At 38.9% G+C, this 25,939-nt stretch overlaps 1 protein-coding gene across 1 annotated transcript in view; it reads left to right on the forward strand.

Moving 5' to 3' along the window:
* Positions 1-1,824: 1,824 nt before the first annotated feature.
* Positions 1,825-25,939, forward strand: part of LOC125462883 (semaphorin-3D-like) — an 83,810-nt gene continuing 59,695 nt past the window's right edge. Inside the window, exons 1-2 of the mRNA XM_048553344.2 lie at positions 1,825-2,108; positions 23,721-23,881. Coding sequence (XP_048409301.1) covers positions 1,952-2,108; positions 23,721-23,881 — 318 coding nt within the window. The 5' untranslated portion in view covers positions 1,825-1,951. The remainder of the gene's footprint in view (positions 2,109-23,720; positions 23,882-25,939) is intronic.

The raw sequence follows: 25,939 nt of genomic DNA on the forward strand, positions 1-25,939 counted from the left end.
CCTAGCTTAATTAAATCCAGGTACACTGGCAGCTCTGATATGAGTTGTGTGTTCTCAAGATTTAAAAAGAGATAGTGCTGTTGTAGATGTTTTCAATTTGCCACTTTGGTGTAAAACTGGTATTATGGATCAGTCATCCAATTTAATTAGGTGGCAAGTTGTAAATCCATCCCTTCTTACATATCCCAGTCATAATTCAACAGAATGCACAAAGTCATGTCCTGTTTGAGTTTGTGTGCCAATCGACAATTTATAAGTAATGTGGCAACGTTCAAATCACAATTGCATGGAGGGTCATATTTGCGACAGCCTCTGATCATATAAGCATATGTTCATCCTGACCAACTGTATTTTTGTAGCTTACTTATCAATGGAAATACTTAGTCGCAAAAATAAGTTGATTTGCAGACTGAGTGCCAAAAGCCATATATCTGCAAACCTTGACAGTACCATCATAGTGGAAAGGTGTAGCCTGATAATGGATGGCCAACATGTTTCAAGAAAGGAGGGCTAAGGCTAATTAATGCTATGGCATTTGCTGACATGTCTCAGATGTAGTGGAACACGAAAATGCATTTGATCATCTTTTAATTTCAAAACATTCTCAATAAGTTTCTGCATTGGTTATTGGCAGATTGAGGATCACAAGATAGGGAAGATAGAAAACCAGCTTGAAAAACAGTGTTAGAGATGGCAATACATATACAATTTTCAGTCAGGAATACAGTCTTGAATAAATGGACATAGAGGCCACAGCTCATGCCCCTTCTGGTTGTCAGTTATTACTTTTTATGTCTGTAAAACAATAGGACCCAGGAATCAGATGTACCAGCCTCAGTGTCTGATCTTCCAACCTGCTTTTCCTTTCAGTAAGGTCCTATATTATGTCATTCAAAGAAATCATTAGCACAGACACCGGCTTTATTAAAAAGAGCAAATCACAGTTGGGACACAGTAACAGAGGGATGAATTGCAAATCAAAGGATGCTCTATTTTCGCTGTATATGTCAGATTGATCCTATCTATGACAGACATGTCCAAAACCAGGCAATGAAGAAAATACTATTGAACTGGGTAGTTTTGAAGACAGTGAGTTAATGGAAATGATGACAGAAAGATTGATATGTGGAAACACCAAACATATTAGGGCCTAATGATCTTTCCTGCTCCAAAACCTTTATATTACTGCTACAGTTTCAAATAAAGTTTATGATTATAGTTTGTGATTTTTCATAATAGATTTTATATTTTAAATTTATTTTTACTGCTCTTAACTTTCCTTTGTATCGATTTAAATCTTTGTACCTGAATACCTTTATACAAGGTAAAAATAAAGCAGCTCCTTTTCCAGAATCACTCTATAGCTGCAAAATACAACAAACTGTCCCAAAAAGATTTGACTTCTGGTTATTCTACTTTCCTATACTTAAACAGTTCTACTGAAATATGCAGCTTTTAGACTGAAAGGGTGAGAATTAAACATTTGAGTTATTCTGAATATTCTGATGCGTGAATCAAATTGCCATACTATGTGTAACACTGATCTTTTTTTAAAAATTAATGATTGATTAAAATGTTGCTTTAATTGAAAATTTGTCTCAAGTCTACCTTTAAAAGACCCTCAATGGCTGGTGTGCATCATTGCTGTTTATTAATGATGTGCAGCTTAAACATTTTCTTGTATTAATGCTGCCTGTTGTTCAGCAGATGTTAGCACTGCTGGCTCTAATTATAAAATGCTTGCCCAGCCTCTGCCAAACCACTCCTTTCTTGCTTGTTCCTTACAGCATTTATGCAAATTGATGCAGACTGATTGGCAGGGGAGTCTACCACTCCTACTTTTAGTTTAACAACTGTTTTAGAAGTGTGCTTTGAAGATTTGAATTGGTATGGACCTTGCTGATATACAGAAGGATTGGGTCGTGCTGGCATATGTATGTAGATTTATAACATGGAGTGCAAATTTCTAATCAGAAAAAGGGGCTGCAGAAGTGATTTTTCTTCTACACAGTCTACTGCTGTGTGTTGCTGTGTTCTTATCATCTTGCTTTTACCAGTGACTGAAGCCTGGAAACAAAGTAAACCACGCCTGACATTCTCATATCAAGGTAAAAACATCAAGTCTGTCACATATTTCAGATATTTTTAGATTTCACGAAGTTGTTTAAAGATCAATGTCACCTGGTGATCAACAGTAAAGTATTAACTCCTGAAAGCCAGTAAGACACTGTGCATGTGTGATGCAACATTGAAAAATGATTTTTTTGGCTTGACAGAATACAAGAAATGATCATAACTTCATGTAAAATCCTATTGATTTGTCATTTAAAGTTTGATCCGACACTCACACAGTTCAAAATTTCTGTGAGGTTCTGCATCCTCACAGTAATAATATTAATATCAGATGGCAATTTACTGACAAAGTTGTTTTCAGTCTAGGAACCGAAATCCAGAAAAAAAGTCACCTAATTAGATCAATGTTGGAACAAAATATTAGTGCGTTTGGCTTGGATCATTGCCTGGGCAAGTGACTTGACATGTTCTGACATTCTGGAATGAATACTGCAAGTTTTACATTTATCTTGCCGTAACCCAAGATGTGCATTTTTGCAGGACAAGTTCCAAGAGCAATGGAAATCCTGGCCGTCTGGTCAATGGCTCAATACTATAATGACAGAGTATGCCCTGTCGTTTGTGATGGGTAGGTGGTCAAGAAACAAATAAGTGGAGATAAAGAGATGAGCCACTGACAGCATTGAGGCTGAGAAAGAAGAAAGGATTGCAAAGGGGAGGGTAATCAGAATAAATAATACAGGAATACTCTCACACAGCCTGAGAAGCAACTGACGCTCATTATGTTAGGCAGTCTTTTCTCCCAAATATAAAAAAAGTCTTGGCATATTCTGGCATATATAAAAGATTTGCCACTCAGAATGTGCTGAATTTCAACTGTTCTTTCCATACCCATTCTTCTGCTACTGCTGCTAAAGTTAACTTCATTTTATACCATGGCTACTTACTTTTATTTTTGAAGGGGTCAAGTAAATAAAAAGTCCTTAAATGGTCTAAAGGCTTGGTGGCTACACTGAGTAATAAATGCGTGCATTACGTGTCTTCAATCTTGGAAGTAATGTTTCAGCTCTCAGCTTCATCCCAGTTTGAAACCCTTGTTCACATGCATGTCTTGACATGTGTTTACTGATTACGTAAACTATAGTTCACATTTTAACATACATTATTAATTGGAAACTAAAGAACAAGTTGCAACTTCATCTGGCATTCAACCTGAATGCATTGAATCAAATTAATTGAACATGTACAATTTGTTGGGCTCAATGCTATGCTTTATCCTCAAAGAATGGTGCAATATAAGCTGTCCTCAATCTCCAAAATGAATCCCTCTTACAGGAGGCTTAAAGGGCTCTGCATCATGGGAGAACAGTCAACTGATTTGAATGTAAATGCTTTTTCATCTTTTAAACTGAGGGAAAAAGAATGGACAAATAGGTTACAATCCTGTGAGGATTAAGATAGGAGCCACTTTTCAAAAACAAAATCTCCTTTTAAAATTAACTGCATTCTTCATTGCTCTGTCTTTAAGACTGAAGCCCAGATTCTATTTGCATTCCTTTTATTCTTTATCCCACAAATCATAATTGGAAATAGCAATGCTGGGCACTCTTAGTGCTGAGTGTCACAGTTTGGATCAACGATCTCTACCTCAGCAACAGATGTTCCTACAATAATTATACAGACGAAACATTGCTGTCGCTAATACTGTCACAACCCTCTGCACCTGAGTGTGCCACAAGTGTACTTCACTCTTTCACAACTACCGTACGCATTGGCTTGTAACATTATACCTCCAAATCTTTAGCATTGAAATGTCTTTGTTAGTCAATTTTATGTCTGTAGCTTTACTGGAAAGCTAGAGTTACTGTTGCAAATCACAGTTAATTGTAAGGCATAACAGAGGTTTCTTCTTCTGCCCTCTATCCAATGTCCAAAGCCATACAACCTCTATATCTGCCAGATATTAGACATTGAGCATCTGTTACATGTCTGGAGAGAAGTATAACTTCGAGGCATGTGCATGAATTTTAAATGTACTGTTGCTACTGACAAGTCAGAATGCACTCTGACCTTTCAAGGAAAGACAGAATCAATCACAAATGAATTTCTGTGTTCACTCTGTTGCCTAATATACACACAGCCTAATTTATATAAAAACGGATGAAAATATTCATTTCATTATTATAAAGCTGTAGAATGTAGTAATGTAATTCTGCCTTTGGAGGATTTTTTTTTGTTACCTGTTGGCTCAAGAAGTGCTATACTTCTGTTGCTGTTTCCAAAATACAGGCAATTCCACTGTCAATAGATATGTTTAACCTCACAGCTTTCTATCATCATCGATGCGATAGAATGTAGAATGAAACCAATCTACAAACCACAAAATATTTTCCCACTTCATTCCTTAAAATTAATTGAGGTTTAGAAAAATGCCTCTGATCCTAGCACTTTATTTACAAACAGATTGAGAATGAATGTTGCTGAAGAACTGCCAATGATTCATTCAGATTTCTTATGTGACTTGATAACTTCTTCCTTCAGTTGGTGAAAAATTAATTCAATTGAAGAATGGCCATATGTGATGTTTGATTGACATTACTGCTTTGTATTCACACCTGGGGGTGGGCCGGAGAGGGAGTTGAGCATACTTTGTCTTTTTCTCATCAAACATCATTGCTATTTTTAAATCCACCCAGGAAATAACCTATTAACAAAAAGATCTTATGAATGTTCCATGAATTCAAAATCTAGTCTGTAGTGTTTAATCAATCATGCATTCACCATAAGTAATATTTCACTGTGGTATAAAACAGTTTATTATTCATAATTATTTATTTCAGTAAAAGCAAAAATGCAAGGAGGATTATTTGCAACTGGTGATCTAATTCTGATCAACTTTATACAAAGCTCTTTAGATAATTATTGTAAAATATGTGGGCTACAGTAATGAAAAATCACTGTATTTACTTTCTCTACCTGATCTGCCATCATGAAGTGGACTTTTGCATCCAACTGGGTATTTGTACCTGATAAGGCAATGTACTTGGGCAGACCCTCAATTTCTGCCTGGCTCTGACCCACAGAATGTGCCTCTTCCTAAGTGACTAGTTTTTTTCTCCTCTTGTCTAGTCCCTCCCCACTTACCTCTGCAATTCATCAGACGCTTTACTTCAGCTTCAGAATTACCAGTTTGCAGGCTCTAGGCAGCTCCTCCTCACTCTGGGCGTTCAAACGCTTTGCACATCAATCCCCCATCAGGATGGTCTCAGGGCTCTCTGTTGGAAAATCAGCCTGAACCGTCTCTGTCCACCACCATCCTCCTGCGTTGGCCGAGCTTATCCTCACTCTGAACATCTCTTTTAACTTCTCCCACTTTCTTCAGGTCAAAGAAGCGATCATGCAACACCTACATGGGCCCCAGTTATGAATGTATCTTTGTGGTGTCCATGCAACATTGCTTGTCCCATTCCATCCCCTACTCGTAACTCTTTCTCTCGCATATTGGTGACATCATTGGTGCTGTTTCCGTCTCTCTTAAACGGAATTGGAAAAGTTTATATATTTCACTTCCAGTTTCCACCTTGCTCTTAACCTTCACCTTTTCCATCTCGGACTCCTCCCTTCCCTTCCTTGACACCTCTGTTTCTATTTCTGGAGGTAGACTGTCACTAATATCCACTAAAAAACCAATGACTTCCACAGTCACCTGCATGATACATCGTCATACCCTGCTCCCAGTGAGGACTTTATTTCATTCTCCCAGTTCTTCCATCTCATCGCATCTGTTCTGATGATGCAGTTTCAACGAGGGAACCTCTGAAATGCCCACCTTCTTCCTCAACCGAGGATTCCCCAGCACCATAGTTGACAGGGCCCTCAGCCTTGTCCGACCCATCTCCCACACTTCTGCCCTCACCCCCTCTTGTTCTCTCCCCTTGTCCTCTCCTTTCATCACAAGAGCATCCACATCTATAGAGTCATTAGCGGCCTCTTCTGCCACTTCCACCACCAGACACATATTACCCTCCAGTTCCTTCGGCCTTGACTGTTCCCTCCTGGACATTCTGGCCCACTGCTCCTTCACTCCCAACACATCCCCACTGCCCCATGGCACCTTCCCCTGCAACCACAGAAGGTGTAACACATTTCCATTTACTTCCTTTATCCTCCTCACCATCCAAGACTCCAAACACACTTCCAGTGCTTTACCTTCGCTCAATCCAGTCTACTGCATTCACTGTTCACAATATAATCTCCGCTATACTGGGGAAACAAAGACTGTTTGCATTCTGTTAACCACTCCTTTGTCTGTCCAACTTTCTTTCTCTCTCTCTTTTGGCTCTATCTCCAGCTATCAATTACCCTCCCCCACCTCCAGACACCCATCTTCGGAATAAATATCAATCTTTGCCAAGCTACAATCAGTTCTGACGAGGGGTCACTGGACCCAAAACAATAACTCTGATTTATCTCCAGTGATGCTTCCTGACTTGCTGAGCTTGCCCAAAAATTTCTGCTTTTGTTTCTGAGGCATTATGTATGTTAGTGCTTGTAATGTAAAGAACTAGACGTAGATAATGCAGAACTGAAAGATTTAACTGATGCTAATTTCAGCTCCTGATATATCCATACCTTACAGTCATTGGCACTGCAATGTCTGGGCTAATATTAAACTATTCAGTCACAGACAACATCACATTTCTATCAGCATCCCATGCTTTAAGTGTCAAGTTAAGATGGAGGCTGAAACTTTTATAAACTCAGGTCACATGCTACAATATGGTGATGATATGTCTTTTAGGTATACTGTATAATTGCTGATACATAACCAACACTACAATTGTTATAAAATATGTCTTATCATATACTTTATTGTGGTTCTGGAAAAATTAGTGCATTGTCATAGAGGTTTACAGCATAGAAATAGGCCAGTTTATCCAACTTGTCCATGCTGCCTAGTTTTTATGATTAATCTAGTCCCATTTGCCCACATTTGGTACCTATCCCTCCATAGCCATCTTTGTACCTGTCCAAATGTTTCTTAAATGATAAAATTGTACTCACCTCTGCCACGATATCTCGCAGCCCATTTCAGACATTCACCACCTTCTGTGTGAAAAAATTGAACCTCTGGACTCTTTGTATCTCTCCTCTCACCTTAAACCTCTGCCCTGTAGTTTTAGACTCCCCTAACATGAACAGAGAGATTTGTTGAAGATTCAACAGCTGTTCTTAACTCGCAATGAAAAATAGTTTTAGAGTGCACTCATGTGTTCCCAAGTTTCCTTCAGTAAATGCCCTAGACAGAGATGTATAGAAGAGAGAAGAAAGTCTTGATTCCATCAAAAGGGATTGTTATTTGACATATTGTGTTATTATGAACATAAATAGAAACAGTAACACAGCAAAACACTCAACAGGACAGATAGCACTTGCGGAGAGAGGAGCAAAGATACTATTTTGAGATGAACAAATATTTGGAATGTACAGGGAAAGAGGATGAGATGCAAATGGCAGGGTAGGTGTGGGAAGGTTGGAGCAAAGAACAAAAGGAAAAAAATTGCAATAAACTGGAGAGCAGGGCTAATTAAATAAGGAAAGGGACAACTGTGCAAGCAAAAAGCAATAAGCAATGGGAAAGTATAGCCAAATAAAAGATCCAGAGGAGTTGCAAATACAGCAGAACAAGAAAACAGAAGGAGAGAATGGAAATTTGGCTGCATCAAAACGCAGAGGAAATGAGAGCTGATGCTTGTCTCAGGAATTCATCATTTATCAATACATGACAAAAAAACAGTCCGTACCCCTAGTTTGTACAGTCATCACTTCTGTCAGAATCACTTTTGACCTTCACTCTACCCATGAGCATTCTCTTTCATTCTTGCCTGCATGTCTCTTGCCCCTACCCCCCATTTCCCCGATTCAATGTTCACTTGCTTAAGAACTATTCATCACTACTATCTTGCAAGTCTGCTAAAAGATAATCAACCTGAAATGCTACATTAATTTCTGTCTCCAGAGATGCTACCTGACCTATTGGTCGATTTCCAGAATTTTATTTCAAGTTTGCAGCAATTGTTGAGAATTTATGTTTGCTCACCAATTTTGTCAGATTTAACTGATATGTGTTTTTATAGCTCTGCGTGTGATTTTCAATGATAAAACCAGACCTTGGACTATTGGTGAATACCCTTTCCAAACATTATTGACATTGAAACAACAGTTGTCCCCTACCCTTGCCCTGAACTTATCTTCACACTGCAAATCTAAAATTGAGCCAATGATTTGACTATCTGAAAGACCTTTGTTCTATATGTCAGCAACCAGTAGTTTACAGGTCAAAACTACAAAGTGGCAATGCCCATACAATTTACCAGAAACATTGTGTTATTATGTTGGCCGCAAAATGAGTATTTACTTTAAGTGAGCTCCTAGTTCTGACCCATCCATTGTACATACAATGCATTTTAAAGAGAACTGACCTCTGATGTGTCACTTGGCCTGAGGCAAGATGACTGCAGGGCAGTATATTTAGCTTCAAGCTTTTACAGATTAGCAAAGAGATAATCGCTCTTGTTGGTAAACATTGTTGAAGATTCTATGTATGCTTGTACAAATGAGATTACATTGAATTGTAAACATCATTGAGCAACCAATGGCTCACTCAGCCTAGTAACTACATGCAGGGAAGTTGAAGAGACTCAGAAAGAGAGAGGAGAGAGGGAAACAAAAGAAATACTCCCAGACATGTATTTATTATAGCACTTATTTTTGGGTAGAGATTCTGTGTAAATTGAGAGATAACACATCCTGAAATAGTCTTATTAACCAACCTTGAGAAACTGATTTGCATTCCTACATTTTTAAAACTGCATATAGCTGATTGTTTTTAGTTGCTTATAAATATTATTATTTGATAATAATTATTTAGTAGATGTGCTTGGAAGGTTGCAGGCCAGTCACCCATAATAGTTGTGTGCTGTACTGGCTGGATGGAGTTATGTTGTTCCTTGTATATTTACAAGGGGAGTTAATAACATAATAAAAGAGGACAAATTAGGACTGGTATTAGGTAGCTGTAAAACTGCACAGCTCTGATTTACCCTTTGAAATTCAGGTTCCAAACTTTACCTGAGAGTCCTTCTTTGACCACTGCAAGGATAGGAGTCATTTGTGGACATGAAGACTAATTTGGCTCAAAGTATCCCTTTGTTTTGTACCTTGGCCAGTATTTGTCCAATGACTAACATTACTAAAATAGGATGGAGCCATATGGGGTGCCAATCGGCTGCTGCATTTCTTACAACACAGGAGCAGCTACACTTCAAAAGTGCTTGTTTGATGGCAATGCAATTTGGGACATCTTTATGTGGTGACAGATGTTGCATTCTTGTCAGTCTTACTTCCAAAGAAAAAGTATCCGAGAAGTCTGTCTGGACAGCTCAGCTTTTCATTGTTGCAGCTGTCAGGACATTGATTGTCCTTTTGTGGTTTAATCTTGCCTCGTGGTATAATTTACCCTCAAGACAAATCTAACAAAACAGTAAGTACGTGGCACTGATCAGTGTTTTGGGGATCTGCTGAGCAAGAAAACAATAGCTAGCACACCCATCAGCAGTTTAAGGATATGGCAATGGCGAGCAGGGGAGCAATGTCCAAGGTACACAGTCAGCTGTTTCAAGCTTCAAGTAATTGAGAATTCTAGAGGTCTACATTGAATGCTTATTGTTGGAAGCAGCAGTTGATGGAATTTAGAAGTCATTGGATTAGCACCACTTTATGTGTTCTATTTTTTTGCCAAAGGATTAAAAGTTACAATAGCATGACTGTGAGAGACAAAGAAAAACAAAGGCACAGCAAATGTGTGTAGCAGAAAGGGATGCACATTGACTTGATTTTAAAGAAACAGAATAGGTGTAATATCGCATGCTGATTTCATTCAGATCAATCAAGCCCTCCTTTACTGAATATATTTGGAATATTTGCCTTATGCGCTGTTTGGTTACCCGAGAAAATAAATAACAGATAGAAGAGGGAAACACACAGGAAGCATTTTACATTTTTACTTTATAATGGTTACACTGGTGAGTAATATGTGCTGGGAATATCCTATCAAAGGCCACCAGCATGTGGTGGTTGTGACGCCCAATTCTTAGAACTAATTGAACAAAAATATCCCTGTACTATCCCAGGGGGCACGTTCAAAAAAAAGATATTAGTTTTTGAACATCTCTTTGTAAGAACATACTGCTTCAAGAATGGAACATACTTTTCAAAAGGAGACAAGAAATAAAACAGCAATGTGCACTCAATCTGAATATAATCAGCTGCAGCTTGTACAGTTATAGTAGGATCATAGTACACACAACTTTGCCAAGAGCCTGTCTTCCTATGTCAAGATGTTCAGCATTTAGAGCTCAAAATTACTTGTTGGCAAATCTTTATGCCACTACTAACTGAAAAATTTATTTAACAATTAAGACTTGGAAAAGAAAGTCTCTTCATCAAAACATATACATGAGACAAATTCGTATTCTATGTTTATGTCGATCTGAAATAACCCTCATACAGGCAATAGATCTCAAATGCCGAGTCACTTGAAGTGCCCTTGGGGAAGTTGCAGATCTGTTCCAGAAGACAATTTAATTCCAGTCCTGAGTAATGTCAAATTTCAAGAACTCCGTTAAATAAAAATAAAATCAATGTTAATCTTTTGAAATCAATGGAGATAACATTCCTGGCACCACCCTGGTAATTCAAATATAATTGGTGAGTGAAATTTTACACATGCAGGTTTTCTCTGGTCAGAGGCAGCAGTATATCTTGTGTCTGTTTGCCCTGTGTCGCCCATTCAAAGTCTGGTTCCTGCAGGAAAATGATATTTTAGGTAAATTAATAATCCGAGACAGTGAATTGAAATAAGAATATTTTGATGTGTTTTCTGCTATGATCTGTGCTATTCGGGGTAGCATTGTCACCCCTGTGTGTTAGGCTACAGTTTTAAGCCTCGCTCATGAGACACCAATGCATTACTTATGCTAGTATTTCAATGTGTTAGTGAGGGAATGCTGCTCCATTGGCGGTGGTTCTTTGGAATATAACATTCAAATGAGGCTCAGCCTCCCACTCAGATGGAAGTAACAAAAGTACATGGCACTTTCTGAAGAATAGCGGGGGAGTTCTCCTGTTGCCCTGGCTAAATTTAATCTCTCCACTGATATTGTCAAAATCAGATTGTCTGGTAATTTACTTCATCAAGGTGAACAAGAGCTTGCTGTGTTCAAATTGATTGCCACAGTACAATGGTAACTGCACTATAAAAGTAGATAGTTGCTGTGAAGTGCTTTGGGACATGCTGGGATCATGAAAGGTTCAATTTCTTTCTTTGTATTTATGTATGTTATTTAAATCAGGGCGGTTATAAAATAGAAGTTTGGAATACAGCAGTGGATCAGATAAGTGTGCGCATATTCCATTGATGTTGCACTATTGTATGTTTGTGTGTCCCACGTGTGGAAACATAAATAGTTGCAAATAGCCTTTTAGACTTCACTCTGGGGCCAGATGCACAAGTCTTTCTAAGTTGCATTTGTTAAAAAAAAAGTTGAAACTGAGATATCAATACTACAGGTCTCTAAGGCTGCACATCTAAACAAAAAATGTCCTAAATTTTGCAGACAGTTAGACCATGGATCAGTTGGAGCATGTCTATGAATTTAATAAGCTCCTTTGTCGGTTCTAATTGGTGAATTGCTTGATGGTTTGTGTGCACTGCTGTGCGAGAACTCACAGACTACAGCACAAGTATAATCATTAAAACATTCAAATTTTCCCAGTCAGAAGACTGTGAGCCCAACAAAGGAAATTTTCTTCATGGAAACCGTTCCACCTATTTATTATTTATGTGCCTTTTAATGTGAATAGCAATTGTAAAATCAAGCCTGACTGATTTCTTCAACCCTTGATATCCATTTCACTTAGCGTCCTTACAGCAACCTTGAAAATGCTACCCAGGTGTTGCTTTTTAAAATTAATCTGGCAGCACCGTCTGGTACAAATAGGAGATTCCACTATTGTCGGGACAAGTCTGTGTCAGTCATCGATTCTTTGGGTCAGTAAACCTCTGCAGCACCTGTGTGCAATTTATTTAACAATTTTGAGACTTGTAACTAAAGTTAGTTAGTAGATTTAGAGCAATAATCCTATGCACATATGGCAAATGTTAGCTTAAGTTTGACACTCCTGAATATCAAATTAATTCTGTGAAACAGACTAAAACTTCCTATTGATCAATCTTTCTGTATTATGTTAGATTGATGTAGTACTGTGTATAAAAAGCAGTCAGCTTCTTATCTTGATGAATGTAATGCTTTTTGATTTATAATTCACAGATTTTTTTGCTGAGCTGAAGATTCAGTCTGCATTTGAAAAAAACTCTAACCTCCCCCCTTCAAAATCCACACAAGTACAGATGTTTCAGCTCACAGGCCTCTCGTCATAATCCCTGGATCAAGCGGTGTTATCATCATACTATCAGTGATATAATCTTTTAAAATATACAGGAACTGCATTAATTGCAAACTAAAGTGAAGACTGACAATTTTTACTCTAAATTAAGTTCCAGGTTAAATGTAAGCCATGTTGTCTATAGCTGGTTAGTACAAACTGTTGCTTCAAATATAATCACAGTTGGAAATCGGTGGTAGAAAATATCTTTACAATTTATGTACAGGGATTGTGCCTAAAGGAAGAGTTAGACCAGGTTTCCTGTCTTGCGTCATGTTTAAATATTTGCTCGAACATGTCATTATCCAGTCTGCATTTGATGGGAGATTGGTTAAACAGTTGAGGGCATGTGTTTATTGAATGTTGAGAAAATTAAAACCAGCATCAACATGGGTCAGGGTTTAGGTATTACTCTTGGTGTGAAACATCTTTAGTATCAAATGCAGATGCTTAATTGGTAACTGATACTTTTTCAAAAATTGTATAATTTATAATGAAATAATCCATCGACACCATTAACCCTATTCCATGAACTTTGACATCTTCTCCCCTCATGATGGTGAATCATTCTGAGACTCTGTGAGCAATCTTTGATTAACTCCCTCAAGTTTTAAGTTATTCGAACATGCTGAGGGTATCACAGCCTGTCTCACTCATGCTCCTGCCTGACATCTTGTGCTTTCCCATAGGAGGCAGAAAGCAGGGATCAGGAATGAGAACCGTATCTAGTTTTCTTTCCTCGCTAGCCTAGGGACGCTCCAATTGTCGCCCGGGCTGAGATTACATAACTCAACACAAACCAGAAACCACACTTGGGATCTTCTGGATTTGTATAATTCAGTTTCTCACCACAATCCATTTTCTCACGTAGCTCTTGACAATGCCCTTCAGTGTTCATTTTTTTTTCTAAAGGCAGTTCATGCGAAATCTATGTAACAGTGTTCTCCTACTCCCCATTTCCTTTTTAAAAAATGCTTCTCTCTGTGGTTAGCACTGTGGCCTCACTGGGCCAGAAACCAGGGTGCAATTCCAGCTTCGGGTGACTGTCTGTGTTTGCAATTTCTCCCCGTGTCTGTGTAGGTTTCCTCCGGATGCTGCGGTTTCCTCCCACAGTCCCAAAATGTGCAGATTAGGTGGTATTAGCAATGGCAAATTGCCCCATAGTGTTCAGGGTTGTGCAGGCAAGGTGGATTAGCCGTGGGAATGCAAGGTTATGGGGAAGGGAGATGGGGTGTTCTGGGTTGGATGTTGTTCAGAGGGTCATTGCAGACTCAATGGGACGAATGGCCTTTATCTGCCCTGTAAGGATTTTATGACCTGTGCTTCATTTTTCGGTATTTTTTCTGTTGCATCGCTGCCTTGCATTCTTCACCACCTAGCTAAATGGAACTATCCAGAGCATTGGTACTTGAGTATTATTGAGTACTATTGATGCTACTCAGAAAGTAGATATATTTCTGTGGAAAGGTACTCCTGTCTAATTTCCAGTGATAGTGTATGGAAGTTGGGAAGTTATGTTATGTTTGTACAGATGTTGTTGAAGCTGCCCTTGGAGTATTGTGTTCAGTTTTGGTCAATTTGTGAAAGGAAGGATGCTATTAAACTGGAAAGAGTGCAGAAGAATTTTACAACCATGTTGCCTGGACTCAAGGGACTGAGTTGTAGGAGGAGGTTGGACTAGCTAGGACTTCTTTCTTTAGAGAATAGGAGACTGAGTGAGGATCTTACAGAACTGTATAGGATCATGAAAGGCATGGATAGGGGGTATGCACTCAGTGCTATTCCCAGGGTCAGAGAATGGAGGACTAGAGGGAATCAGTTCAAGGCAAGAGGGGAAAGAATGCATGAAGGGGAACTTCTTTTACACAGAGGGTAGTATGCACATGGAATGAGCTGCTAGTAAAAGTGGCTGAGGCAGGTACATTAACAACATCTAAAAGGCATTTAGACAAATACATAGTTAGGTAATGTTTAAGAGGATATGGGCCAAAAGTGGAGGGAAATGGGGCTAGCCTAGATGGACACTTTGGTCGTCATGGCCCAGTTTGTGCGGAAAGACCTGTCTTCGTGCTGTAGGATTTTTACGATTCTCTGACTCTATGAATTGCTGCTGAAATTTCCAACAGATGGTTGATCCAGACATGGGTAATAATTACCCAAAAACTGCTGGCAGGATCAAATCCCTCATTATTAGAAACCTACGTTTTGGAATATGCCGAGTGGAGCCAACTTGAGAGCCCTTTAAAAATTCCAGGTCAGATCTAATTCTGGGCTACTTTCTACTTGTTTTTGCCAATGTCAATAATGCTCCCTCACGTAGTACTCCCACTCCTGCTGATTGCATTTCAGAGATATTCAATCCAACTCAATCATTTTTTTGTAGATTGTGCCATTCAATGAATATATGTAATTCAGTATGAACCTCAGTCCCATGAGTGGGGTAGTTGAGAAAAAAAAGTCACAATGTCACTGGGAATTCCCTCCTTGACAGGGGTAGAAGTATAAAAGAAGAGTTAATAGTTAGAGATAACAAGGTGTTGAGCTGGATGAACACAGCAGGACAAGTGGCATCAGAGGAGCTGGAAGGCTGACGCTTCGGGCCTAGACCCTTCTTCAGAAAGACCTTTCTAGGCCTGAAACATCAGTCTTCTTGCTCCTCTGATGCTGCTTGGCCTGCTGTGTTCATCCAGCTGTACACCTTGTTATCTCAGATCCTTCAGCATCTGCAGTTCTTACTATCTCAGTTAATAGTTACATCCTGTATTGCAAGGTGGATATGTTTGCACTGCAATTATTTGCAGTGGCCTGGAAACCCTATACATTGATAACAACATTCACCAGCATTGTGGAAGTGATTAATTATTTTAGAATTTAGGCATTGTTTTGCATTTAAAACTGAAGAAAACACTGCTTCAAAAAGGTAGTGTCACGATCAGAAGTAATTTCAAAGCTCAATATTTTTTAAGTTGAAAAGAAGTCTTCCCTGTCAATAAAAAGAGGAACAAAATTGAGTGAACTGATTCTCAAATCATCTGGTGTGGCTTAAGAAGTCTAAGGACCATGTTTTTTCTCCATTATGTTTGAGTTGCAACAACTTGTTTTGCTAGCTGTGACCATTCAGCATTCTTGATTGAGTTTCAAACAGTCCACAAGTGCCATGTCAGTACAAGGCTGTATTAATATTTTATTGACAGTTTTAAGATGCTATTAAAGGACAAGATGTCTTTGTGGTCTGTGAATGTATGCTCATTCATTTTTACAACAGTTTGACAACTTAGGACAATTTAGATTTTTTTAAAAAATGGTTCCTATGTATGAGAGAATTTTGCATTTTGATTGGTTTGAATTAAATTAGGCTATTAAAAGTTTATTTATTTTTAATCTAGTTGAAATACATCAAAAAGTCTATCTGAGGAGACACAGGGTGAATATTAATAGAAGATACATGGGGGGGTTGTGAAATGTGGATGAAGCTTTTGATAGCAAAGAGGAATCTGGGTGACATAGGGAATGTGCTGAAAGTGAGGGGTAAGGGTTTGAAGGCCGAACATTGCTCTAGCTTTAATGATAAGTGTACCGATAGATGGAGGCAGGTGTTCTGATCTTTTGGCTTTGTCATCTGTCTTCTCCATTGCAGCCTCACACCTCTCATGGAGCTGCCAGCCCTGAGTCCATCTCACCCCTGCTTCCTCTGAATGAAGACATGATATGTAGGGGCCCTTTGAATGAGAAGGATTTTCTGAGTCAGGAAATTTCCTGATTTGACCTCCCTGCCTGATTCTTCCCTGATTGTTTCTCAGTGATAGTAAGAGAAAATGAAATTAAGGATGGAGTGGGGCAATGAAAGTGGGGTCCAATGACCACATGACAAGAGATGTCACATAGCCACCATCGTGGCTAACTAATTTATTTTCCTTCATTTTTACAAAAGTTAACGTATTCTCGCTAGAAAGGGATCTGGAGATTATGGCAGAAGCAAGCCGTGACATTGCTGTTATTATTGCCATCTCAGTTTTTGAACAACTGAGCAAACTTTAAGGCAAATGCATTTCAAGGGCCCAATAAAATGCATATAAGGATTAAGGAAAACAGTGAGTAAATTAGTACACAAAATTAGCACAGCAACTTAGACCTAACTTTTCCTTTTCCTGTGTGGCAGAATATATGGACAGTATGGTGGCACAATGGCTAGCACTGCTGCCTCACAGGACAGGTTCAGTTCCAGACTTGGGCAACTGTCTATGTGAAGGTTGCATATTCTCGTTCTGTCTCCATGGGTTTCCTCTAGATGCTCTAGTTTACTCCCACAGTCCAAAGATGTGCAGCGTAGGTGGATTGACCATACTGAAATTGTCTGTAGTGTTCAGGGATGTGTTGTTTAAGTGGATTAGCCATGTAAAATCCCCATGCAGGGATGGTTTGGGGGTGGGCCTTGAAGGGATCTTCTTCGGAGGATTGTGCAGACTCAACAGGCCAATTAGCCTACTTCTGCACTGCCAGGATCCTCAAATTCTATACTCTCCATTCAAAATTTTCCAATCTATTAACAGCTAAGTTGAAGAATTCAACAAGAGGGATGAGAGTTAGCTTAAGTCAATGTAGGAACACAAGACAAAATCCAGTTTTATCTATAAACAGTGAAGTAACTGGAAGACTAGTTCTAATCTTGAATACAAATGATGTGGTGAGGGGCTTCCAGTGGTGTTGGGAGTGATGGGTGTACCTGGGCTGATGAATGTATGCATGTGACAAGATCGAGATACATTCCTTTCCCCACCAATTTATTTAAATATAACTTCTCCAAAGATTCCTTATGAATCAGGAAGGACATCCATCTCCTGGCCAGCTGCACTCCCACCCTTCCTTCTGTCGACCACTGGTTATGGGTTGTCTGGGTTCATGCTTCTTGCTCCCCTACCAAAATTTAACTTCATTCTGGAGATTGATCCTTTGAGTCTCTGGGCACCCTATCTTAATTTCCGCTCTGCCTGCCCTCATACTAGTCATAGAGCCTTAGACTCATACAGCATGGAAACAGACTCTTTGGTCTAACTTGTCCATGTCGAATGTAATCTCAAGCTAAACTAGTCCCACCTGCCTCCACCTGTCCATATTCCTCCAAATATTTCCTATTCATGTAACTATCCAAATGTCTTTTAAACATTGTAATTGTACCCATGTCTACCGCTTCCTCAGGAAGTCAATTCTATAGACGAAGCACCCGCTGTGTAAAAAATTTGCCTCTCATGTCTTTTTTAAATCTCTCTCCTCCCACCTTAGAAATGTGCCACCTGGTCTTGAAATCCCCTATCCCAGGGAAAAGACAAGCACCATTAATTCTATCTATACCTCTTATTATTTTATAAACTTCTATAAGGTTGCTTCTTAACCTCCTCTGCTCCAGTGAGAAATGTCCCAGCCCTATTCAGCTTTCCTTTATACTCAAACTTTCCATACCCTGCCACATCCTGGTAAATCTCTTCTGAACCCTCTCCAGCTTGATGATATCCTTCCTATAATTGAGCAACCAGAACAGGACATAGTATTTCAGAAGAGAGTTCACTAATGTCCTGTACAACCTCCACATGACTTCCCAACTCCTATACTGGAAGGACTGAGCAATGAAGGCAAGTGTACCGAATGCCTTTCTAACCACGCTTCCATATGTGATGCAAACTTCAAAGAATTATATAGCTGCACCCTAGGTCCCTGTGTTCTACAACACACTCAAGACCCTACCATTAATTGTATAAACCCTACCCTTGTTAGTTGTACCAAAATGAAATACCTCACATTTATCCAGATTGAACTCTATCTGCCATTTTTCAGCCCATTGACCCATTTGATCAAGATGCCTTTGTAAACTTAGAAGACCTTTCTCACTGTGTACTGTGCCACCAATTTTGGTCATCTACAAATTTACTAACTAGGCCTTCTGTATATTCTCGCTAATTTACCGAGAAAACTGTGTTTCAGTTTTCACATGAGGCCCTGGATTAAAATAACATAAGGCAATCTCACTCTCTCTGTTTTTTGTGCGGCTTTCACCGCACTCTGCCCATTCAAAAGTACCCAGTGTTCAAATGGACTCTCAGTCTTCTATAACATTCAGATTTGTTCCTTAGGTTCAATATCATTCATCCTGTGATTAAGACGTAATTAATATGGTAATGTTTGGGAAGGATATCCTGGCCACCCAACAATTGCTCAGTGGTTCATTCTGGTATCAGCATGGACTTGAACACACAACTGTTCTTACTGGCTCCCCAAATTCAACCATCTGCTCACTAACCTTAACTGGATAGTGAAAAAATGCTCTGGCCACCAAATGGCTAAGCCGGGCAAACCCAGTGTTGAGTGACCACTTTTGCGGTCCTTATCCAAAATACAAAATCTTGTCTGAGTTTTTTTACATGTCAAGTTAATGATCTATGCTCATTCTGATTTTGACATCTTGAAACTCCTTGTTACAAAATCCTGTTACAATATCAGGCCTGTGGAGCATAGTGAAAGACAGACAGGTTGAGCCATTTGTCTGAATATTTGAGAAGCAACAGAGTATAATGACCTGTTGGCAGAGAGATTAGATTAGTGTAATCAGAGGCTAGAGTGACACTCCGTAATGGGATCATTTCACTTCTTTGATTCATAATTGCTCAAATAATGAACCTTGTTTAATTATTTGGTTGGTAATGCAATTCAGTCTATATGATCACTGGCTCATGGAATAATGCAAAACTAATGGATTTCAAGAGAACCAACGGTTTCCCGAACATTACCTATACTCAATGCAAATACTTTCCCAAAGCTTTTGGTTTGTGAATTAGGCTATTGTAAAATTAGATATGTGTTTAAATGTGAAATGTTGCATCATATAGTGGAATGGATCTTTGACAAGATTATGACAGATGTGGCTTTAATCTCAACTCCCATCCTCAACCGTGATAACTTTCACTTCCTATGAAGAATCTATCTACCTCTGCTTTAAAAAAACCTTAAAAAAACCACCTTTTGGAGAAAAATAACCTCCTTATCTTCAGCTTAAATGGGTGACCCTCATTTTTCTATATTCTATATTCTTCCACCAAAGGCAAAATTCTTTCCACATTTATCCTGTCAAGACGTTTTGGAATTTTGTAAATTTCAATCGTGTCACTTTTTGCTCTTTTCCACTGAATACAACCTTAATATACCCAACTTTTCCTTTAAAGATAACCTATCCAGTTCAGGTATTAATTTAGTAAACCTTCTTTGAATTGCCTCCAATACATTTACACCCCTCCTTAACTAGAAAGACCAATACTATACAAAGTATTCAAGATGTGATCTCCTTCATGCCTTATATCATTAACGTTTAACCTCCCTGCTTTTCATAATTAATTTCCTTCACAATAAACAATATTATTCTATTTGCTTTCTTAATTACTTGCTGTATCTGCATACTAAACTTCTGCAAATACTTTACTGGCACACCAAAATCCCCGTGCATTTCTGAGTTCCATAGTTTCTCGTTATTTATATAATGTGCTTCATTCTTCCTGCCAAAGTGAATATTTTCACATGTTCCCACATTATTTGATGGACCTTTGCCTGTTTACTTAAGCAATCTCTATCCTTTTGAGTCTTACTTGTCTCCTCTTACTTTCCTGTCTATTTTGATTTTGTTAGATTCTTAGATCTGACCTTAAGTTTGAGCAAGCAAATATTGTTCAGGAAATTGTATGATATTTCTATAGTTACAGCCGAATGTATGTCATATAAACATAAATTTCCCAGGTAGCTTTAAACAAGGCTGATACCAAGACAGGAAAATAACACTCATAGTTACAGCTTGATTAAAATAACAGGTCATATTTTTCTGTAGCAGGGCATCTAACACATTTTGTCATTATTTATCAAGTCATAGAGTCATACAGTATTGGATCCAACCCTTTGGTCCAACTTGTCCATGCTGACCATGTTCCCAATCTAAACCAATCCTACCTGCCAGCATTTGGCCATAAGCCTCCAAACCTTTTCTATTCATGCACTGATCAAAATGTCTTTTAAACCTTCTAACTGTACCAGCATTCACCACCTCCTCTGGCAGTTCATTCCGCACAAAAACCACTCTCCGTGTAAAAATGTTGCCACTCATGTCTTTTTTGAATCCTTCTCCTCTCACCTCAAAAATATGTCCCCTGGTTTTGAACGCCCCAGCTGAGGGAATGGATCTTTGCCATTCGGCTGGCCTATGCCCCTCGTGATTTTATAAACCTCCATAATGTTTGAGTGCCAAGCCACTGACGTGTGAGCTGATAATGTTACACTGGGGGAGACAAGATTCAGTGATCTCAATGAACAGATATCCAGTTGGCCAATCAGATTGAAGGAGAAACTGACAGTTCAGCAGTAGAGTGGAAACTAGAATTTATTGTCACTTCCTGGACAGATAGATGAACAAGGTCAGGGAAAGAAAGGTTGGAATAAGGAATAGAGAGTAAGGAGAAAATATCCTTTTAAAGCAAAAAGCAAAATTGTAAGTTAACATGCTTAAAATCGTTAACAACAATCAAAACCTGAAGGTGTGAAATCTTTTGTGTCAGGAAGGTTATTTGGTAATAGTTAATTAATATTTAAATACTGACATCAGTTTTACCAGCTTTTGGAAAGTTTTATTTCATATTTACCAAGCAAGTGCAGCAGCTTCACAACACTCAGGCCTTTCAAAGTGATTAGAGTAAGACGTGCTGTTATTGGAATTAAACAATGTCAACACGAGTACTTAGTCAACAAAAGGAGATCAAATTTTGGAATCGCAGCAGCATGCTGGCTTCCAGATTGAGAAAGAAGTGAATGCATCACGATGGGAAGAAAAGAATTGCTAACACTTCACTGCTCCCGTTTCTTAATTCTTGACTAATCTCCATGTGTTAACACCACATTTGAGATGATTTAAGTTAGAAATGCAGATATGAAGTTGGGTCATAGCTGATCCGATGGTTGCTAAAACAAACTTGTTACCAGTTACTTCTATATCCAGTCTCAAATTTAAGTTAATCAGCTAGTTAGGGAAGCAAAAGTACGGTTGTAATTCAAACTGAAGTTTTGACTGAAAAGAGAAATATTTTTATTCCTAGTTGGAGCGCTCTTCAAATAAATATTAAGTTGCAAAGTAGCAGCTTTCAAATTATGCAAAGTACAAGCAGAACCACAACAACCTGTAATTCTACAACACCTTTAACCTCAGGGCCTCACAAGACAATTGTTAAAAGAAAGATGGCAGTGAGCCACATAAGAAGGTCACATATTGTGGAGTACTCTGCCTTTCACAAGAAAAAGGAGTAATTTGGGAGCTCGGACGGTCACTGCTCAGGGAACTGGCTAAATTGCTAGTTGAACATTACTGAACCCAATCTCATAATGTAGTATCTGCTGACAGTCCTTTCTCCACATTTTAAAACGTTTGCAGCTGTTCACATTGAATTGGAACATACAAATACCTAGTGTAAGAGAAACAGGTAGGCCACAATGCTAGCAGGACTACTTTTTTAAGCTGCTGTTTGACTGAAAAGGTCATAGCTAATCTATTTTCCCCTGTTTTTTAGGAAGAGTAATTTTAATAGTGAAGCTGCAATTTACATAAAATAGACATGCATTTTGGTAGGAAATTTGATAGAAAACTACTTGGTTTACACCACACCTATGCATAGATATACTTACTTCCTTATACCTTTTGCCTTCTAATGAAGGCCATGTGAAGTTCAAAACAGTAAGTGTGAATCTGTGTCAATCCCACTTTGCAGCAACAGGAGACCACCTGAATAAATGATTAGCAAAACCATAGACCGGCTGCATAGTCTGAGTCCTTGATCGCTTTCCTTTCATTATTCATTCACAGGATGATGGCATCGCTGGCTAAGCTAGCATTTATTGCCCACTCTTAATTGTCCAGAGGGCAGTTAAGAGTCAATGACATTGCTGTGGACCTGGAGTCTCATGTAGACAAGACTCAGGAAGGATGGCAATTTCCCTCCCTAAAGGACTTTAGTGAATCAGATGGGTTTTTCCCTGACAATCAAGAATGGATTCATGGCCATCATTAGACTCTTAATTCCACATTTTTTAAAACTGAATTCAAATTCCTCCATCTGCCATAGTGGGATTCAAACTGGGTCCCCAGCACATTAATCTGCAATAACAGCCCAGCAATAATACCGCTGGGCTGTCACCTCCCCACTGCAATGCTTTAACTGTGCAAGTGCCTTCTTTAAAAACATATCAACTCTTTCTCCACCCTTAGCTCCCTTAGCTGGATGGTAGTTTGTGACACAGAATAATGCCAGCAGTATAGGTTTAATTCGTGCACAGCTGAGGGTATCATGAAGGACACTCCTTCTCAATCTCTTCCTTTGGCCGAGGTGTAGGGACCCTCAGGACCACCAGTTGTCTCTCTCTAATGAGGAAACAATCTCTGAGACTAGGATGACTTTACCCTTACCACACAACTGTTGGGAGATCTGATTGCAACCTCTTCACTATAGGACACATGGAATATTCGCCAATTGTTCAGCTTCGGCAACTTTATTTTGAACACTGCCTATTCACTTACTCCATCCTAATAAAAGCTGAGGCCATTAGTTGGAAGCAGTTGGGTTTTATCACTCCCTTCTTCCCCACCTCCATCTTTGAAATTTATTTTACATGCCAGGAGCATTAATTTCCAGGGATGCCCTCTCAAATGTAATGTTCAATGCATGCCCACATCCATGTTCCCTCTATGCTATGATGAAAAATCAGTCCATGCACTTGCTACATTATGTTAGTTATTACTAAGGCTATAATACAAGTTTTAATATTACACTAATTCACTTCCTATTTTTTATCTATGATGATTCAACTTTAAACATTAGCTTGCTTTCTCTCTGTGGATGCTGCCTGACCTGCTATGATCTCTAGCATTTTTTGTTTTCAGTTCACATTCCAGCATCTGCAGTAATTTGCTCTTAACTCTCCCAGTGAATGTTATTCTCACAAAACTCTGGCAGTAAGTTTAACCTTCATGACATTCTCCAAATGCATCAATGTCTCTGAAAATGTTTCTTCCACATTCTTAGTGGTGATTAATATTTTCAATTTATATTCTTTTTTTCCTCTGGCAGATTTGCTGATGAACAGCAGTTGTAATCCATTCCAAGGTTCCACAGAGAGTTCCAGTTTCCAGTCAATGCTTGTAGATGAAGAAAGAGGAAAACTTTTTGTGGGAGCAAAAGATCTGATTTATATTTTAAGTCTGGAAAATTTGAACAAGGAACCTAAGAAGGTACAAATGGCATCAACATGAGGATCGCATGTAGATATGATATATAAGCCTACAAATTGCACATGCAGAGATTATGCTGAATGCATATGAGCCTCTGAGGTAGCTGTGATGTCACTGTGACCTCAGTAGTCATGTGTTAGTATTCTACAAGGGATTGGACACTGAATAGTTCAGGGTGCTGATCTGTAGCCTCACTATCTTGCACAGTGTAACAATAAACATAGTTTAACAGAAGTCTGACCTGACCTTGTAACATTGTTTGAAGAGCGCCATAAGAAGACGATGAAATACCAGATATCTCTGATTTGAAATTAGACAGTTGCAGGAGTAGGATTCAGAAGAAACTCAAAAGAACTGATTTTGGCTTTTTTTAACTGGCACAGACATGTGGCAACAGCTTCAAAATTCAGTCAGTAGCCTTACCGCCCCATGACCACTGACAAAAATATTCAATATACCAAGGATTTCATTGTTAACGGTGGAATACCCTTTCACTAATTCATTGATCAAGGACATAATCTGTTGTTTTGAAATGTTGCAGTGATATTAAGGATGAATCCTTTCAATGATCTTTCTACAACTGTAATTTAGTCGACCAAATTGATTCTAACTCACGGTGTATAGAATTTCCTTGTAGAGCGCCATAAAGTAGTCTCTGCTCACGCTGTGGGAAGGAAACCATAAAGAATGTCAGAATCCTGCCGTGAACATTATAGTAGTGAAATAATGAAATCGCAGCAAGAAAGACTGATGCCAAATGTGTAGCTAACAGAAGGATAAACAACATGCATTAAAACAAAGCTAACAGTGGGGAAGGAAAGAATTGGAAACTGAGGTCAAATCTTCAAGTTCAGACATGCTTACAAATTCCCAGTTAATGTCCTTTTTATGCAATATACCCTACATGAAACGATGTTTGTTCATTTGCAGGATTAGAATGGTGTGTAACATATTCCAGTTCAGCTTTAGACATTCAAGTGAATATTCTAATGGTTGTGCTAATATGCAAGATATGATTCTAAGCATGCATCTCAATCTCTTGGACAAAGCGTAACACTTATTGGCCATGAAAATATTCAACCCTACAAGGAAGTCATTACAAAGCTTGTAAGGAATTGGAACTACAGCACCATTATCATAAATTACTTATTTGCTGTTCCATTTAGTTGTGCACATTGCTCATCTGAGCATGTGCTTACCCTTGTTATTGCTTGGATTGTATCCCTAACAACACTGTTCAATCAATGGCTTCATGGGCTACCAACATTTTCCTGAGATTGAATGTGGAAAATTTTCTATTTAGGTTTTCATGACTCTCAAAATGCTAACTCTGTTTTTCTGACTCTGTGGAGGCTGGCAGATCTGCTAGGTCTCTCTGGTATTTTTGTTTTCATTTCAGATTTCCGGAATTCACCATACTTTCTAATTGAATCTCTTGATCTTGGCAACATGTGGCATGGTGTCTCAGCGGTCAGCACTGTTGCCTCACAGCGCCAGGGACCCCTGGGTTCAATTCCACCTGTGGGTGACTATCTATGTGGAGTTTGCACATTGTCCTTATGTCAGCGTGTGTTTCGACTGGGTACTCTGGTTTCCTCTCACAATCCAAAGTTGTGCAGGCTAGAGAAATTGCTCATAGTGTTTAGGGATATGTAGGTTAGGTGTGTTAGCCATGAGAAATGTAGGGGTTGGGTCTGGTTGGGATCCTCGTTGGAGTAGACATGTTGAGCCAAATGGCCTGTTTCCACACTGTAGGGATTCTATGCATTTGGATGTGTGACTGATAGTGCTAATTTGTCTGAAATATTGAGATGAGGCCTGAGCACCAATTTGGATGGTTTATGGGTCATCCTTTTGACCCTTCCCTCCCCTACCCTTTCTGCGCTGACTTTTCCTACCATCACAACATGTCAGAATGACCAGCCTCTACACAAAAGAAATTAATAATTTCTGTTAGCGTGTTCAGAAATCATGCTATGTTGACAACTGGGCAAAGCCTCAGCAAGAAAAATTGAAAACACTTAATCTAATTGTGTTTTCTTTTCTGTAGCTATAATA

Source organism: Stegostoma tigrinum, chromosome 21 (genome assembly GCF_030684315.1).
Source record: "Stegostoma tigrinum isolate sSteTig4 chromosome 21, sSteTig4.hap1, whole genome shotgun sequence".
In the NCBI taxonomy this organism is placed as follows: domain Eukaryota; kingdom Metazoa; phylum Chordata; class Chondrichthyes; order Orectolobiformes; family Stegostomatidae; genus Stegostoma; species Stegostoma tigrinum.